At 44.7% G+C, this 16,643-nt stretch overlaps 2 protein-coding genes across 6 annotated transcripts in view; one reads left to right on the forward strand and one right to left on the reverse strand.

Annotated features, from left to right (window-relative positions):
• The window catches only part of LARS2 (leucyl-tRNA synthetase 2, mitochondrial), a 119,608-nt gene extending 119,363 nt beyond the window's left edge, over positions 1-245 (reverse strand). For 2 of the 3 annotated variants that reach the window (XM_073003520.2, XM_073003518.2), the window contains exon 1: positions 99-245. The gene's annotated coding sequence lies outside the window, so the exon portion shown is untranslated. The remainder of the gene's footprint in view (positions 1-98) is intronic. The other variant, XM_073003519.2, reaches the window with a different exon arrangement.
• Positions 226-16,384, forward strand: LOC110069907 (uncharacterized). 3 transcript variants are annotated; one of them, XM_078377370.1, is made up of 9 exons: positions 300-349; positions 10,158-10,349; positions 11,547-11,647; positions 12,065-12,178; positions 13,276-13,345; positions 13,499-13,697; positions 13,772-13,933; positions 14,803-14,860; positions 16,092-16,384. In XM_078377370.1, exons 3-9 carry the CDS (start codon positions 11,588-11,590, stop codon positions 16,197-16,199), a joined length of 771 nt encoding a protein of 256 aa, XP_078233496.1. In that variant the 5' UTR covers positions 300-349; positions 10,158-10,349; positions 11,547-11,587; the 3' UTR covers positions 16,200-16,384. The 3 variants fall into 3 exon arrangements, 2 of the variants coding, with proteins under 2 accessions (XP_072859622.2, XP_078233496.1); XM_073003521.2 differs by lacking the exon at positions 11,547-11,647 and having other exon boundaries at positions 226-349; XR_013537309.1 differs by lacking the exon at positions 11,547-11,647 and having other exon boundaries at positions 229-349; positions 14,803-15,008.
• The last annotated feature ends 259 nt before the right edge of the window (positions 16,385-16,643 follow it).

Here is a 16,643-nt window from a genome sequence, read left to right on the forward strand (position 1 = left end):
TCCCTCGGTGCTGTTTCCCAACCTCTAAGCCGCTCATCTCGCCACCGCTATTCCTAATTCCTATACAACAACCGCAGAGGAAGTAAGTGCACCATTACCTGCGTACCAGGGAAGCGGAGTTCACTCTCATTCAAACCTTCTACACTCCTCTCGCTCAGATGGGCGCCGCCATCTTTTTTTCCACTTCCCCCTGAAGGAGAAGGACAGAGCGGCTGGCGCAGGCGCAGAGAAGTCCCCAGGAAAGGGGCGTGAGCTGGGAGGGGCCATTTAGCCGCCGGACGTGCGCGCAGTTTGAAAAAGAGCATTTTTTGCAGATACTGTAGAAGGACGCGTAGCATCGAGGGTCAAGGTGGGTTGAAATGCCTCGTTGTTGTTTTTTTTTCTGTCCTCTTCCATTTCATTTCCCCCCTTTTCTATATGTTTCTTAACATCGCCGCTGCTGAAATCAAAGAGGTTTTAATTCTTGTAGTCCAAATTGTTATTTGCTGTCAAATCCCCTCCGACTTATGGCGACTTTATGAAAGAGCGATCTCCAAAAGTTCCTTTCCTTAGCCACCCTGCTCGGCTATTGTAGACTTCCTTTCGGGAGTCAATCCATCTCATATTTCGTCTTCCTCTGTTCCTGCTGCCTTCCTCCTTTATAATTACGGAGGAGAATAATACTCGTTGCGATCCTCATAGAAAGAACAAGCTGTTTCTTTTCTCCCAATCGGTTGCTCACCTTTTTTTTCTTTGCCAGACTTCTTGCCAAGTTTCTAGTCCCGCGTGATGTACTTCTGCTGCGGCGCAATCTCGTTCTGCTACGGAGACGGGATTGCTCCTTTGATTGCTTTCTTACTCCCTCAGAACAATGGTAGATTGTTGCCTTGGGGCTTGTTAACGAGATCGGTTCCGTGGTAACGGAAGTTCGTCCCTGGGTATACAGGTGGTGGTTGTTAGTACGTATTCCGTTATTCTATTTTAGAGCTTTCTCAGCCGGCAGCAGAAATGTGGAGCCTTCCTGGTCTGCCCCCTTTCCTTATGTCACAGGCAGCTGTGGCAGGCTGGGATAAATCCTTTTGAATCAGGAACGTGGGCTGTAACGTTAAGTGACTGTGCACAGATAGGATACGGGGGTTAGTTTGGAATTTCTGGTCTTTATTGCAAATTTTGCTAGGTGTTGTGGCTCTTAAAATAAGCAAAGGAGCTGGCTATGCGCATCATTCATGTCTCTTCAGGAGAGTGTGGTTTATCTTCTTGTTTCAAGGAAACAGTTACAAGGCCCATTCCAAAGTAACCAGACTGAGCAATGGATGTTTTTAATAGCCACAGGCCCATTGCCACTATTCAAATCTTGGGAAAGTTGATGGGGGGGGGCTGACCAGCTGCAGGTCTTCTTGTAGGAAATGGATAGTCTAGGTCTGTTTCAGTTTGGGGTTCAGGCTGTACCCCATAACTGAAAAGGCATTGGTCACTCTTCAAGAGAAGCAGGCAGGGGGCATCTAACCCTGCCGGTCCTCCACGATCTTTCTGTGGTCTGGTACCGCGGTATTCTTCTGAGATGGCTATCAAGTTTGGAACTTGAGGGTTCTGTTCTTCAGTGACTCCAGTCCTTCTCTGAGAGCTGATATCAGATGGTACAGTTTGGGGAGGCAGTGTCCACCCCTTGGGATCTCTGTTATGGGGTCCCTCAGAGACCAGCCGTTTCCCAGTGTTTTTAATATCTACATGAAGTGGCTGAGAGGTCATACAGAGATTTGGAATTCGTTGCCATCCATATGCAGATGAATCACAGCCCTGTCTTTCCTTTTCTTCATCTGCAGCGAATAGGTTCTTGAGCACCTCCTAGTGTCGATAAAGGACTAGGCTAGAGCCAATAAATGGAAACTGAATTCAGATAAGACAGACATCCTCCTGTTGGAAAGATTGGCAGCCCTTCTTGCTTACCTGGCCTCAGTGGGGTCACATTCCGCCTGAAGGATTGGGTTTGCAGCTTGGAAGTACTCTTGGGCTCGTCTCTCTCTATGGAGACACAAATATCTGTGTGGTCTAGAGTGCCTTTTATCAACTTCACTTGATTGTCCAGCTGTACCTTTACCTGGATAAGAAATGCTTAATAACAGTGGCCCATGAATTTTTAATCTCTAAAATAGACAACTGTAACACTATGGCTGCCCTTGAAGTCAATACAAAAACTTCAGCGGGTCCAAAATGTGGTTGCTAGACTGATCACAGGTACTAGCAGATACAGTGGACCCTCGACTTACAGACTTTTCGAGTTACAGACTTCTCTGGCTGCAAAATTTAGATTCGACTTGCAGCCAGAGAATCGACTTACAGACCAGAAAAAACCCAAAATGGAATAAAAATAGAATAAAAACCACTGGTTATGGGATTAATCGGTTTTCAGTGCATTGTAGGTCAATGGAGATTCGACCTACAGACTTTTCGACTTGCAGCCACCATTCCAATACGGATTAATTCCTTAAGTAGAGGGTCCACTGTATGAACACATATCCCCAAGTTTGTCATGCCTTCATTGGCTTCCTGTTAATTTAAGACCTATTGGTCATGAGTCCTTAAAAGTTTAAGACCTTGATATTTGTCAGGAATGTCTGTAATTGGGTTCTTCTTGAATTGGTGATGGCTCCTTCATTTTGGCAGGAATGAGAGACAGAGGCGATTTGAATTGTTCAACAACTTTAACTTTATTTTCTTCTACTTCTTTACTAACAAGTTCAAAAGGGTCAAACTATTTCAGGAATTACAGTGGTGCCTCGCTTAACGGCGATAATCCATTCCAGGAAAATCGTCATTAAGCGAAAACATCATAAAGCGAAAATAAAACCCCATTGAAACCTGTTCAATGCGTTCCAATGGGGTACACTGTTCCACAACATGGGTATCTCGCCCAATCCCCCTCCAGGGGTGGTGTGTTGCAGACGGGACCGGGTCCGATCACTTTCCTCCCTCCACCTTGGTTGCAGGGAAAGACCATGACTGTCCGTTCTAGGGGGTTCACTACTTTTCTCACACCCCTAGAGGAGGAGGGGGTCGGGAAGCAACCCTCCTTCTGTTTTAAGGTTTGGGAATTCTTTCAACAGGTCACAAACCTTATTAGCCTGTTCGTCCACACTATCTGTCTGTACGGCGCTGTCTTTCCTGTTTCCCTCTTTCATGTCTACTTCCACTCTAAATTCCCGCACCTCTTCATCCCTTTTTACAGTGGTACCTCGGCTTAATGAACTTAATTCATATTGGAACAGTGTACATAACTTGAAACGTTCGTAAGTCAAAGCACCATTTCCCATAGGAATGCATTGAAAACCGATTAATCCGTGTGACAAACCCAGACCTACTGGAGGATGCCACACTTTCACTAAGCTGCCACCAACCATTCCCTATAAGAAGTCACACAGACCAGGGATGGATTTTTAACTAACAAAGGAATAAGGTTTATTTAAATAACACACAGGGAAAATAAAATGATCAAGTGAATAAGATACAGTAACGTGGCTTAGTCTCAATCATACATACACCAGTTTGGTTCACACAGAACACTATAAATAAAGCACAGACCCTGAACCTATCAGTTCTGGCTAACCATACAGACACCTGAACCTATCAGGTTGGTACTGACTGACACACAGTAGTACCCTGTCTGACACACAGGCTTCCACACCAGCTTCTTCTCTCAGCTCTCCTTCAGCTCTCCTGCTTCTAAACTTCTCCACACAAGCTCCACATATATATACAGTACAGCCCCTCCTCCTGATGTCCCGCCTTCCACTCCCCATAGGATGGACCTTTCCCTCCAAACCCATGACAGACAGGTAACATCAGTGCTGTAACTTAATTCATATTGGAACAGTGTACATAACTTGAAACGTTCGTAAGTCAAAGCACCATTTCCCATAGGAATGCATTGAAAACCGATTAATCCGTTCCGGCTGAAGAAAAAAAATACACCCCAAATAAAAAAATAAAACACTGCAAGCCCCATAGGAATGCGCTGGGGCTGCAAAAAAGAAAACAAAATCCAGGAGAGAAAGGGAGCCTCAAAGGCTGGCCGAAGTGAATGGGGCCGGGGCCAGAGACCTGGCCGGGAAGCGCTCACCTGCCTGCCCACCTGCCGCCTCCTGCTCCTCTGCAGCTTCCCTCACTCCGATCAGCAGCCACAGCTTTCCCCCCTGCTGCCCAGAGGAAAAAAATAACCAAAAAAATCAAAAGAGCACAGCACGCCCAGTTGGAAGGTGCTCCGTTGCTCAGGTTTTAAGAAGAAACCTCAAAAAACAGACAGACACTAGAGCCACCTCCGTTGCTGAGGTTTAAGAAGGAAAAAAAACTCCAAAAATACAGACACACAGACACACACTTGCTCCGAAGCAGAGCACAGAAACAAACCCTCTCTGCATACACACACACACTCACTCTGAAGCAGGAGGCTCTCCCAAGCCTCCAATTGCGACACACCCTATAACTGCCGAATGAGCTACAGCACAAAGAAGCAGCCTCGGGGCCATCTACAGTTAGAAAGTTGAATTGCCCGCCTCTTTTCCCTGCCTGTTTCTGTTCATAAGTGGAAGCTCCAGCTGCAAGTCGAAGCAAAAAGTTCCAACCAGAGCCATTCGTAAGTCAAAATGTTTGTAAGTAGGGATGTTCATAAGTCAAGGTACCACTGTATAACCTCCCATAGTATCAGATCTTGCTCCTCCCCTGTATCTCCCTCCTTATCTTCTGCCAGACATATCTCTGTCGCCCTCTCACCCTTCACTTCATCTTCTGTCCTTATGAGTTCTCCCTCTACACATCCGGCTATCTCCTCCTGTCCTTTCTCTGCTGAGGATGGCATACACTCTCTCTGTACCTCACATGCCTCCCCCCGACGAGTGGGCCATCCTCTCTTCTGTCTCCACGCCCCTGTCTCCCTGTCAGGAAAAATAATCAGTGTTAACATGATTGCTGCCTTTCCAGTACTACAGTTTGAACATAAACGGTTGGAGACATAGGTACCAATGCATTAACCTAGGATTGATGTCTTTCATCTGATTTAGCCCTTGTAATGGGGCATGATCTGTTACCAACGTAAAAGGGGATCCCAACAGATAATATTTAAGTGTCTGTATTGCCCACTTGGCTGTTAAAGCTTCCTTTTCAATTGTTGTGTACTTCTGGTCTCAAGCGTTCAACTTCTTAGTGAGATACATCACGGGGTGCTCCACATCCCCTTTGTGACAACACTTCTCCTATTCCCCTATCAGAGGCATCGGTTTGCACTATAAAAAGGCAAGTTGAAATCAGGGGCATATCTACTTGGAAGTTCCACCAATATCTCTTTCAGTCTCACGAAAGCTTGATGCTCCAGCCTTCCCCAGACTATTTGATTTTTTTTTAGTCATATCTGTAAGGGGAGCAGCTATCTCCACGAAGTTGGGAACAAACTGTCGGTAACAACAAGCCAAATCCAAGAATTATTGTACCTCCTTCTTGGTTCGAGGAACAACTCAGGATGTTACCTTATCCGATACAGGTTGAATCTTCCCTTGCTCCACTTGGAAGCCCAAGAATTTTACCCCCTTTCATGCTATCTTGTATTTACAGGATTCACTCTTAGTCTTGCCTTTCCTAATTCTGTTAACACTCTGCGAAGATGGATTAAATGTTCCTCCCAACTATTACTATAAATCAGTATGTCATCGATGTAGGCTCCTGAAAACTCCTTCACTGGTTCTAACACCCTATCCATCAATCTCTGGAAGGTAGCCACTGCACCATGCAACCCAAACGGCATTCTGGAGAAGTGGAACAATCCTTTGGGGGTGACGAAGGCCATCTTTTCCTTGTCTTCCTCCCTTAGACGAATCTTCCAATGCCCCTTTGTGAAATCTAGCAAGGTCAGGTATTCCGCTTTTCCTGACCTCTCTAGTAGGTCTTCTATCTTGAGCATAGGATAGGCATCAAACTTGGGCACCTCCTTTAGCTTCCTAAAGTCTATACACAATAGTACACTCCCGTCTGCCTTTGGTACCACCACTGGGTAACTTCGCCAAGGGCTGTGAGATGGTTCTATCACATCTAACTCTAGCATCTCATCAATTTCTTTGTTTATGGTTTCTTTTAGATGGTGAGGCCAATTCCTCCCCCCCCCCCCAGATCTTACCACCACTTGAGGTACAGTGTTAATGGGATGTTCTATCAGGTTTGTATGACCCAGCAGCCCTGAAAAAACATTCTGGAACTCCTGTTCAATCTCCTTTAACTGCTGCTCTTGCCCTTCATCTAGCTCCTCACTGATGATAATCCTTAAGTCTTTCTGTAGGCAGTTTTTAGCCTCGGGGCCAAAGTTTTCCTCCCCTACTTCTCCTCATAACGCTTCTCGTTCCTTCCATTCTTTTAGCAAATTTACGTGGAAGAAGCCTGAGGAACTTCCTGAATGGCAAACATCAATGGTGCTGCCAACAGATACCACCTACGAGGCTTCTCCATTACTAACTTTCGCAGTATGCTTTTCAACGTCTTGTTAAACCTTTCCACCAGTCCATTCATTTGGGGATGATAAACTGCTGTGTGGACTGGCTTCACCTCTAGCAGGCGCCACATATCCTTAAAGGTCTGACTCATGAAGTTCGTACCTTGATCAGTCAGAACCTCTTTTGGAAAGCCCAACCAAGAAAACACGTGCATCAGCTCTCTCGCTAACACCTTGGCCGTGGTAGACCTCAAGGGTATGACCTCTGAATATCTGGTGGCATAATCTATGATAACTAGGATGTGGCTATGTTCACCTGCTGATTTCAACAATGGTCCCACAATATCAGTTCCCACTCTCTGGAAAGGCTGGTCTACCAGGGGCATGGGAATGAGGTCTGCCCTTGGCCTGGGTTTGGCTAGTGTTTTCTGGTATTCAGGGCAGGTCAGACAATAGTTTGTGATATCTTTATCCATCCCAGGCCACCAAAACCTTTGCTTTACTCGGGGTCCCATCTTTTCATACAATAAGTGCCCAGTCATAGGTATATCGTGTGCCAATCTCAGAACCTTCTGCCTCCATTTCTGTGGCACTGCCAACTGTCGTTCCCCTTCCTCATTTACAAATACAACAAACCATCACACATATCCACACCCTTCTCCCCTCTTGGTATAATTCCCACCTCCTGGGCTTCTTGTAGATGTTCCTGCAATGTGCTGTCATCCTGCTGCCATACTCAAGCCTGTACAAAAAATCACTCTCATCTCCAGTCTCTACACAGTCTCCCTGCATTCCATCCTTAGAACCAAATACGGAACATGTCCCTACCCAGTCCTAACAGCATTTCTTGAGACAAACCTGGTACCACGCCCACCTTCATTCATAGTGATTCGTCCCCTACTTTCACTTCTGCCCACATTGTTTGGTAAGATTTAACATCTCCATGTATGCACTTTACCACCAACCCCTCTTCCAGTTGTCCACATTTCAAGTCCCACACCAGTATCTTGCCACACCCCATATCTATCAGTGCTCTTTTCTTTTCTCCATTCACCCACTCTTCTACCTCCCAGCCTTCTTGATCTGCCCCTTGCTTCTGCACTGTCTTTTGCTGTTGTCCTACCCAAGAACAACAAGTTCCTGGGCAGTCCCGTATCACGTGTCCTGGCAAGCCGCAGTCAAAACACACAGGGTGGCCGTCCTTGCCAATTTTCAAGCCAGAGCCTGGCTCAAATAAACGATGATCAAAAGTAATGGGCCGCACCGGCTTTGGGCCCATTGGTTCAAAAGGACGCCTGTGGTTCTTTGCTGCGCCATTCACCAGCTCCTAGGTTCAACGTCGTCTTCTCGTGTGCTCTCCCGCCTTTGCCCCATGGGGCGGAGTTTTCCTTATTGATGTCCTCTGCCATGCAGTAATCCTCCACTAGGTGGAGCGCTTCCTCCACCTTCTTCAGATTATTTTTCTGCACCCAGCTTTTCACGTTCGTACTCAAGTGTTAATCAATTGTTTCATGATAATTATGTCTAACAATTGTTCCTTGGTCCTTTCCTCTGGTTTTAACCACCGCAGTAGATTGGCTCTCATTCTTTGGGCTAGTGTGCGGGGATGTACTCCGGCTTGAGGGCCATCCTGGGAGTGTGCACTTTGCCCAAAGTTACACAGGCTGGATCTTCTTGCAGGAGTTTCAGTTGGGAATTGAACCCCCAACCTCCGGCTCTGCAAACAGATATCTAAACCACTGAGCTATCCAGCCAGTCCCTCAAGCCATCTTCAGAATCAAAATGTCTGACAATTCCCTCTCAGAAAAATGAATCTTTATGTTTGTCTAGTTTACTTCTAGCCAACTTGTGTTTAAACCATATTCCTAGGTATCTTAGAGTTGCTTAAGGAGACGGCATAAATAAAGGCAGTCATGTTGTTCCAGTTGTAACTTGCCCATCATGTCTTGTGTTGTTACTACAGTGTCTGGCTGCAAGGGACACCTTGTAGAACATGATCAGATCCCATGGAACCAGAGCTTGTTTGGAGGCACAATCTGGGAGCTGTAGCCCAAAAAACTAACATTCACAAGCTCTTAGCTAGACCCAAATTTACTTGGTTCACCTGGAACCTTGTACAAAATGAACTATGAACAAAATGAACACATACGTAACTTGGAAGTTGACTTCTGTTCCTCTGTGATATAAGGCATGTTGCAGCTGGTGCAAAGGTGTCCCCCAGGCAGGCAAACAGATGCAGAAAGCCTTTGCTGGAGTTCTAGCATTAGGAGGAAACTGCTCTGGCCTATTCTTTCCATTCTGCTTTAATTTTTCACAGCCTCATATTTTACCAGTCTCCTTGAGTCCATGATTCACTTTCAGTTTGAATCAATTCTGTATCCAACGTGCTTTTACTTTCCCCAGTCTGCTTCCTATTGATGCAATTTAATATACAGAATAATGATTCCAAATGGATCCCCAAATGGATGCCAGAATTACTAACAAAGATGAGTGCTGCCCCTTTGGGCAGTAAACATGCAATAAACTTGCTCTGATTCTGCATGAATTACTTACATAGGCTAGTCTTGTGTTCCATATTTATGTGCACACAACTCCAGCTGGGGAAGCTGCTATGGTGATCTGACAGGTCATATGATTGCACATGTGATTACACACAATGAACACCTTATTAGATTGCTATGGCAGCTGCCACAGTTGGAGTGCTGCACATGTAAATATGAACAGGATATTGGCTATGATGTTTTCATCTTCTCCCTTGTTCATGTACCTCTTCTGCCCACAATGGTTTCATTGACCATCTGATAGTTGCAAAATGGATTTGAAATATTTTAGATTACTTTTGGGGGTACAAGACTCTGCCAAACTGACTCACTACATAAAAGCAATACAAAACTAAGCATCAAATCGATAAAAGCCATTGTTGAATGGCAAAAACAGGTGCTTGGGTATGATGGTTATGTAGGCAAAAGGGAGCTGCTGAGGAGCAAGACGAAGGTATCAGCCTGTCTGAAGAAACTTGTAAGTTGTGTGAAAATGTGTGTGTGTGTGTGGGGGGGAGGAATACCTCTTGGAGGAAAAAAAGCATTAATGGATAAAGAGAAACAGACCTCAAACAAACGAATAAGAACTGAATATGCAGAGGGGCCACGGTATAGTGAGTGTCTGTTGATGGGGCTTCTGTCTGGATCACTGAACAGGAGCACTTGGTGCTCTTCCACTCTTCTTGCAGGTCTTGGACCAATCAGGATTAGCGCTGTCATTGTCCAGAATCAGGCAGCTGCCCAGGCTGTGGGTGTTGGTGAAGCAGCAAAGGCAGCTCCTGGGCTGTTCCTCTTAGATCCCTTGGACGCCCCTATCTGTTGAAGGACAGAGCTGTGTGTTTCCCACACCAAGGTTTTCCAGCATCAGGGCCATGGAAGAGACTGCCTCTGGGGCTGCATGATTCTCACCTGTGTGCTTTTCTTTGGGTCAAGTATAGGAACAAACCATGACATAAACGTTATGATTTTTCAGTTTGAGTCTACAGTATCTCTGTCTTCATTTGATTTGTTTCATCTCATAAAACTGTTTAATCATTAACCTTTTTTTAAGAGGAAGAAAAAGGTTTGGCTCCCACTGTCCTTCCTGCACATGAAGGCTCATGCGCTGAAGGATAGAGGGAAATTATGGCTAATCTTCCCTGCTCTGATTTCTGTTATTCTGTTTATAGTTTAGGGTTCTCAGAATGCCCCGCCCGCGGCGCAAAACAACCAGATCGGCTTCCACCCCTCCTCTGCACAAACCAGCCAGGAACTCTGCTTGTCCACCAACCAGTGGAACGTCCTCAGCGGACTACAGCACTCTAAAAAGGGTCCAGCTGCAACAACAATGCAAGAAGGTGGGACTTCGAGCCACAGGAAAGGTGAGAAGAGATTGTCTCAATCTGTCTTGGGTTTTCTGAGTGATTTCCTCCCACTACTTAGAATGGCAGGGCTGAAAGGGATCCTGTGGATCACTTGAGTCCAGCCTCTGTCAGGGAGACACAGTGGGGAAACAAACTCCCAACCTCTGGCTCCACAGCCAGATGCCTAAACCACTGAGCTATCCAGCAGCTCTTTTATTAGATGAGAAGGAACTGCACAGCCTGTCTGGCCATATAAGGAATGGGCAATTAGTGGCCCTCCAGATGTTGCTGGACTTCAGCTCCCATAAACATTCACCTTTGGCTGTGCTGGCCAGGACTAATTGAACTGTAGCCTTAAGAGCCACAGTTTGACCATCACTGGATTGTATCTTTGTGTTGAAAAACGATGAACAAAATTCTGTTTTCCTCTTTCGAGGCAAAGTAGAGAACCATGCTTGCTCAGAAGTAACTGTAATGCAATACAACTGATACTGTATTAAATGCACATTTTTTGTATGTATGTATGTATGATGATGAAAGAAAAAGATGAAACTGTGTTACACCTCATCTGAGAATATCCAGAGATTGCACAAACAGATTACAAAATTAGACATGGTGGAGTAGCAAAATTAGTGCACTGGTCATTATGCAAAAAATACAACTTGCCAGCCTCCAAAAACCCATGAGAATGTTAGAGAAGGTGTCAGAAAATGAGGAAAATCAAGCTCCTGTGGGATTTCCGGATCCAAACAGACACCTTGAGTATAATGCACCAGACATAGTAATAGAATGAAGAAATGTCTGGATCATTGACATTGCAATTCCAGGGGATGCCAGAGTTGAAAATAAAGAATTGGAAAAACTAACAAAATACAGAGACCTGCCAATCGAAACATTTTGCTTGTGGATGAAACACACTTCAGTGGTCCTTGTAGTCACTGGGGCTTTGTAAACAATATCAAGAAATTTCACATAGTACTATAAGCAGTTGCAGATCTCAGAAATCACACCATCGGAGCTACAGAAAATGGCAATATTAGGAATATATTGCGTACATACTGCGCCGATATTTAGCATACGTAGGTTTTTGGTTATAACTTGTATCTGTTCTATAATACCAGTCAATATTTTATATAATTTTGATTGACTGTGCCTTGTGTTTTTGAAAAAGAATAATAAACAACAAGTAACTGTAGCCCTTATCCCTCTGTGTAGTAATATACAGTCATTGACCATGACCACAGAAGTTCTTCCTCATGATATTGAGAGACTTCAAGAGAGAAAATCTGAGACCATTCACCCATATACATTGGCAGGTAGGCAGATGAGGCCAGCCCTCAAGCATATTTAACCTCAAGACAACTGTTAACAACACTGCTCTCGGTCCCAGTATCCTTGAGTAGCTGTTGAAACCCACTGTCTTGACAGGCCCCACCACTGACACCCGCTGTGATTTCCCTCCTGAAATATTTTTTTTCCTGGCCTAATTGCTATCTTAATTTCCCACAGCGCCTCCAACAAATCATCACTCTGAGGACATTGTGGGAAATTAAAATGGCAGCTCCCAGCTGATGGTTCTCTTTGGACCACTGCAGCCTTAGAGAGGGAGAAGAGCTACATTTACTTCTTTATTGTTATTATTCTTTCTAGTTTATCCAGGTTTTATACCTGGAGCTGTCTCTTTGTGTTCAACTCTTCCATCTGCCTGTTTTCCTACTTGTTTTCCCACACAGAATGCTGAACTTGTGGAAAGGTTGAAAGCCTTTCATGGAGAGCCTCTGCTGAAAACAGTGGAAAGCAAAGAAGAGAAAACAGCCAAAGTTGAGGAGCATTGCCAGATTCATGAGGTTAGTGACTGCAGGTCTAGGATGGCGGGCAGGAGTAGGTTCTTCTGTGCTGTTTTGAATAGCCCAGTTGATTGGAAAAATCCACATCTAGATTAGAAATGAGAATTTTGAAGGAATATTATGGAAATGACTTAGCAATCCTGAGAAGCGACTTTATGATGTCCCATGGCAGAGCTTATGCTTGCATACATTTTCCATCTCCAGCTGCAGTGGGGCATCAGGATTTTGATAACAGGGGAAAATTTTGTTTGGCATCTTAGAAAAAAGTTTGACAACTTGTAGATATCGCTGAATTACAATTTCCCTAATTCCTCACCATTGCCCATCTTGGTAGGGCTAGTGGAAGTTACTGTCTATCTGACCTTAGGAAAGTCATTGGCAGTCAGAATAGATACTTCTGAGTTTAATGGATCACTATATTCCTCAGTCTGTTGGTGGCTTCATGTGCTGGTTTCTGATTACCTAGGAAAATATATTAATTGTTGTTTATTAGCCATGATATCCAAATGAAACCTCCATGTTGAAAGGCAGTATGTCTCTGAATGCCAATATGGGATCAAAGGAATAAAGAACATTGGAAGGTTGTTGTCTTCACGACCTGTTTCTGAACACAAAGACAACTTTACTTGATCTAGTGGGACTGTTGTGTTCTAATGGCTACAACTTGTCACTTCTGTGCTAGTTCTGAACCAAATTCAGATGTTGTTTGCTGTCGAAATAAAGAAGGCATGCAAAAAGTGAATGGAGAGTGCAGGGATTGGTAAGAGACAGAGCATAGAAATTTTATTTTTTTGGACATTTGCTCTCAGAATCCTCCAGCCAGCAATCCTCTGTAATCGAGAGGTGTAGTTCAAAGAGGTAAATTTTACAAGCTCTGGAAGAGTGCATGGGCTTCTCGCACTCCAAAATGGCTCACAGATAAAGTGGCCTTGGTGGCTTTATTTAAAGGGAGAGAGGAGCTACTTTAGTTCTGTGGAGCACTGGGTCCAAAGATGAGGGGAGAAAGGAAGAGTTTTGTGCAATAAGGGAAAGCATAAGGCCAGAATGGAGGGGGTCAACTCTATGCCCACTCTAATTCTCACACTTTCGCTTTATAGGCCCCTCTGACAGCCCCTCCTCTGGACCTGATGAAGGATGTGAAAACAGAGACGTCTGAGGAAAAAACAGGTGACCAGATCATTTGTGAAATGAGTTGTAGGGAACAAAATATAAGTGCAAAAAAAAGGTTTATAGGAAGGAATGGAGTTGACTCTGTGAAACTAGGTAAACTGAAGCCAGGTCTGTGGGGTGCTGCTGAACTACCCCTCCTTTTCATTTTAGACATGATCCGCGGATGGTGCGTAGTCCATGGAATGGTGCTGTACCGTCCATCATCCAGCTGGGCTCCTCTCTTGCTTCGTGGAGGCTTGGTTTGTGTCCAGGATGGAAAGAAGGTTGTCCCCTTTCACCTGCCTCCACTAAACATCTCTGTCCCTGAAGGCTTGTCTGACAACTATGTCTGTGAGGACTGTGTGGTCAGGTAAGGCCCACTCTTTTCAGCTTGTATCCTGAACTCCATTCCAGCTTTAAAGCTTTCCTGTTTCCCTGCTCTAGGAACCGAGAGAAGCCAAAGAGATGTCTGTTGTGCCAGCAAATGCCAACGAAATGTAATCTGGTTTGCTTGTCTCAGAATCTCTTAAAGAACCTGACTCCTCCTCAGAATAACCCATCTCAACCTTCACTCCTTGAACCCAATGGTGCTAAAGATAAAAGAAGGTAAGTCTTCACAGAGCAATCTGTCTTCAGTGTATATACTTGTTGTGACAACCAAAATGATACACTCCTGGAAGTGTAGAACTGGGATTAGGAAAACTAAGGTCAAGTCCTCAAAACTCACAGGATGCCTTTGGGGTGACTGCTGACCTTTCTCACAGAGTTGTTGTTGCAAGGTTAAATTAGGGAAGAAGAAAGTTATATGTGCCACCGGGAATAGATAGGGGTTTCACCCATTTTTATTGTGTGAGAGAAATTAATTAATGTTTCTGTAATCTGCAGGGAATCATCCACAGGCGAGGCATTCACTGCTTTCCTGGCTGACACACTCTTTGGTTCAATGTTAATAGAGGAATACATGACCTGGAAACTTTCAGATGTCTTATGCTTTAACCCTCATCATCCCCAACCAGTTTGAACAATGGTTGGGGTGAGAGAGTTCTAGTCCAACTCATCTACATTCCCAAGTTCATTTGTAATCTAAAATTTTATTTTGTCCATGCACACACCATTTATGTAAAGTTCAAAAAGTGTTGGTTTAAGGATATAAGTTGTCCAGGAGACAGTGGGTTTTATTTATATTTGTACACACTGCAAATAAGTGGGGAAACACCAAGAGATACAGACCAGCAGTATCTTTCCTGCCTTGAGAGAGTGCAGGGCTTTGGTTTTTTTTTTTCTACCACGGCTTTGTTTGCTCTTGACCGCTGCATGCTAAGACCAGAGTTTGGGAAACATCCTTTATTTTGGGATTGCAGCTCTCAGAATCTGCCTACCATGGCCTCTGTGTTGGCTGGGGGATTGTGGGAGTTGTAGTAAAACAACACCTATTCAATATTAAATTATGTTTCTACCCTGTTCTGGTTTCACAGGACCACAGAGATTAGGAAACTATACCAGCCCCAAGAAGATCAGGCTTATGCCCAACGGGTGAGTGTCAGAGAACAGGAGAAGTGGCCTTGTCGCCAAAAGGCAGAGCTCATTGCTGTGGAGAAGGTCCTTCCATGAAAGAGATCCACTGCCATAGACTCAGGGGAAGGTCACCAACCTACATAGTTTTTAGATATACCTAAAGAAGGTAAGACTAGCAGTAGTGATTAGTAGTGAGGGCTACAAGTTGCAATACTGGGTCTTATTTCCAGTCTCGGAGGTGGTGAGCCTCTGAATACCAGTTCTGAGGAGCAGCAGGAAGTGAGGGCCATCATCCTACTTGTACGCTAGCCAGGGCATCTGGGAGACCAGTGTAGGGTACAGGATGTTGGGCAAGATGGGGCTTAGATATGATCTGGCCACAGAACTTGGAAAGCTGCTTTTTCAAGTTATGTCTGGCTAGGCTTGTCTCATGTTCTCTGCTGTGACTCTCATCTCTGAGGGATTCTTCTGTGAGAGGACCTACACCAGAAAGGGGGAAATGCTTACCTCCGATGATATGAAGCTGCCCTATCAAAATGATAATCAAGTCTGGTTAATTTGGACAGAGAGGAGGAAATTTCCATTCAGAAGGGAGGCTAGCTTATTCCTTTAGAATTTGGAGACTGTATGCGAGAATAAGCTGGCTGGATAGCTCAATATCTAGCTACGGAGCCAGAGGTAAGAGTTCGATTCTCCACTGTGCCTCCAAGGAGAAGAGCTAGTCTGTGGCCTTGGTCAAGCTGCACAGTCTTAGGATGCCCCCAGAAGAAGGGAATGGGAAACCACTTCTGTGTATTTCCTACCTAGAAAATCCTGAAAAGGGTTGCTATAAGTCAGAATTGACTTGATGACACACAATTATTATATAATCATATGAGGATATCCTAAGGGTTTATGCTAGGGGTGGCCATCTTTGGAGAACAACCAGGGGTCTAGCTGTTTCCAGAGACATGGCAAGGCTGCATTAGGCCTCTAAATGCAAAAATCACTCAAAGGCCAAAACTAGAACTGGACGGAAGTCCTTTCCTAGATTCATTTTTTCTGGGGGTGAGAGAAGGTACTGTGTCTCGTGTTCATGTAGAATCATCATTCCTGGAAGCTGAAATTAACCATTTTTAATGAAAAGTATTGGGAGGGAGGCAAAGGCTCTCAGAGAGGCCTTCAAAAATGGCTGTGACCCAGCCCTGACTTATGCTGTACAGTCCATGGGTTTGTGACTTGGAGCTGCTGAAACCATTCTCTTCTGCAGGTGGATGGGATCCTTTCCCAGATGGCTCGTGGCGAACTTGGTATGGACCGGGCTTTGCGTCCACTCCAGCCCCTGGTTGTCCATTCCCCAGCCCCTTATGAAAGATGAGCCACATGTGGAGAAGTGGTTGGGAACTGATAAAAGGACTGAGAAGGAAGAGGCAATAAAAACCCTTTCTTTGGTTCTACTCCTTGTACATATGCCTATAGAATGCTTTCCCCCCTAAGCCTATAGAATGTTTAAAACATTTTAAAAATCATGTCTGTTGAAATAAAGATTCTTTAAAATTAAAATGTGCATCTTTCCTGTTGTCAGAGTCTGAAAAGAGGGGGCTTTGTAGTTATTCATTTCTGTATGTCCCAACAGGCAGACTATTCTTGTTCAAAACATGGCATTCTTTTTGAGGAGGAATACAAGAGCTTTCGTGTAGTGGTCAGACTGGAATTTGGGAGACCTAGGTTTGTGTTCCAGCTAGCTATGAAACATACCGGGTGGCTATGGGCTAGTCAATTTCTAGGGCAGAGGTTCTCAAATTTGGGTCTCCAGATGTTC

Source organism: Pogona vitticeps, chromosome 6 (assembly GCF_051106095.1).
Source record: "Pogona vitticeps strain Pit_001003342236 chromosome 6, PviZW2.1, whole genome shotgun sequence".
Taxonomy (NCBI): Eukaryota; Metazoa; Chordata; class Lepidosauria; order Squamata; family Agamidae; genus Pogona; species Pogona vitticeps.

Excerpts from the sequence above, each read along its gene's own strand:
- LOC110069907 (XM_073003521.2), top strand. The coding sequence starts at position 10,173 with ATGCCCCGCCCGCGGCGCAAAACAACCAGATCGGCTTCCACCCCTCCT. Across the intron at positions 12,179-13,275 it reads AGCATTGCCAGATTCATGAG|GCCCCTCTGACAGCCCCTCC; the intron begins GTTAGTGACTGC and ends TTCGCTTTATAG. Across the intron at positions 13,934-14,802 it reads GGTGCTAAAGATAAAAGAAG|GACCACAGAGATTAGGAAAC; the intron begins GTAAGTCTTCAC and ends CTGGTTTCACAG.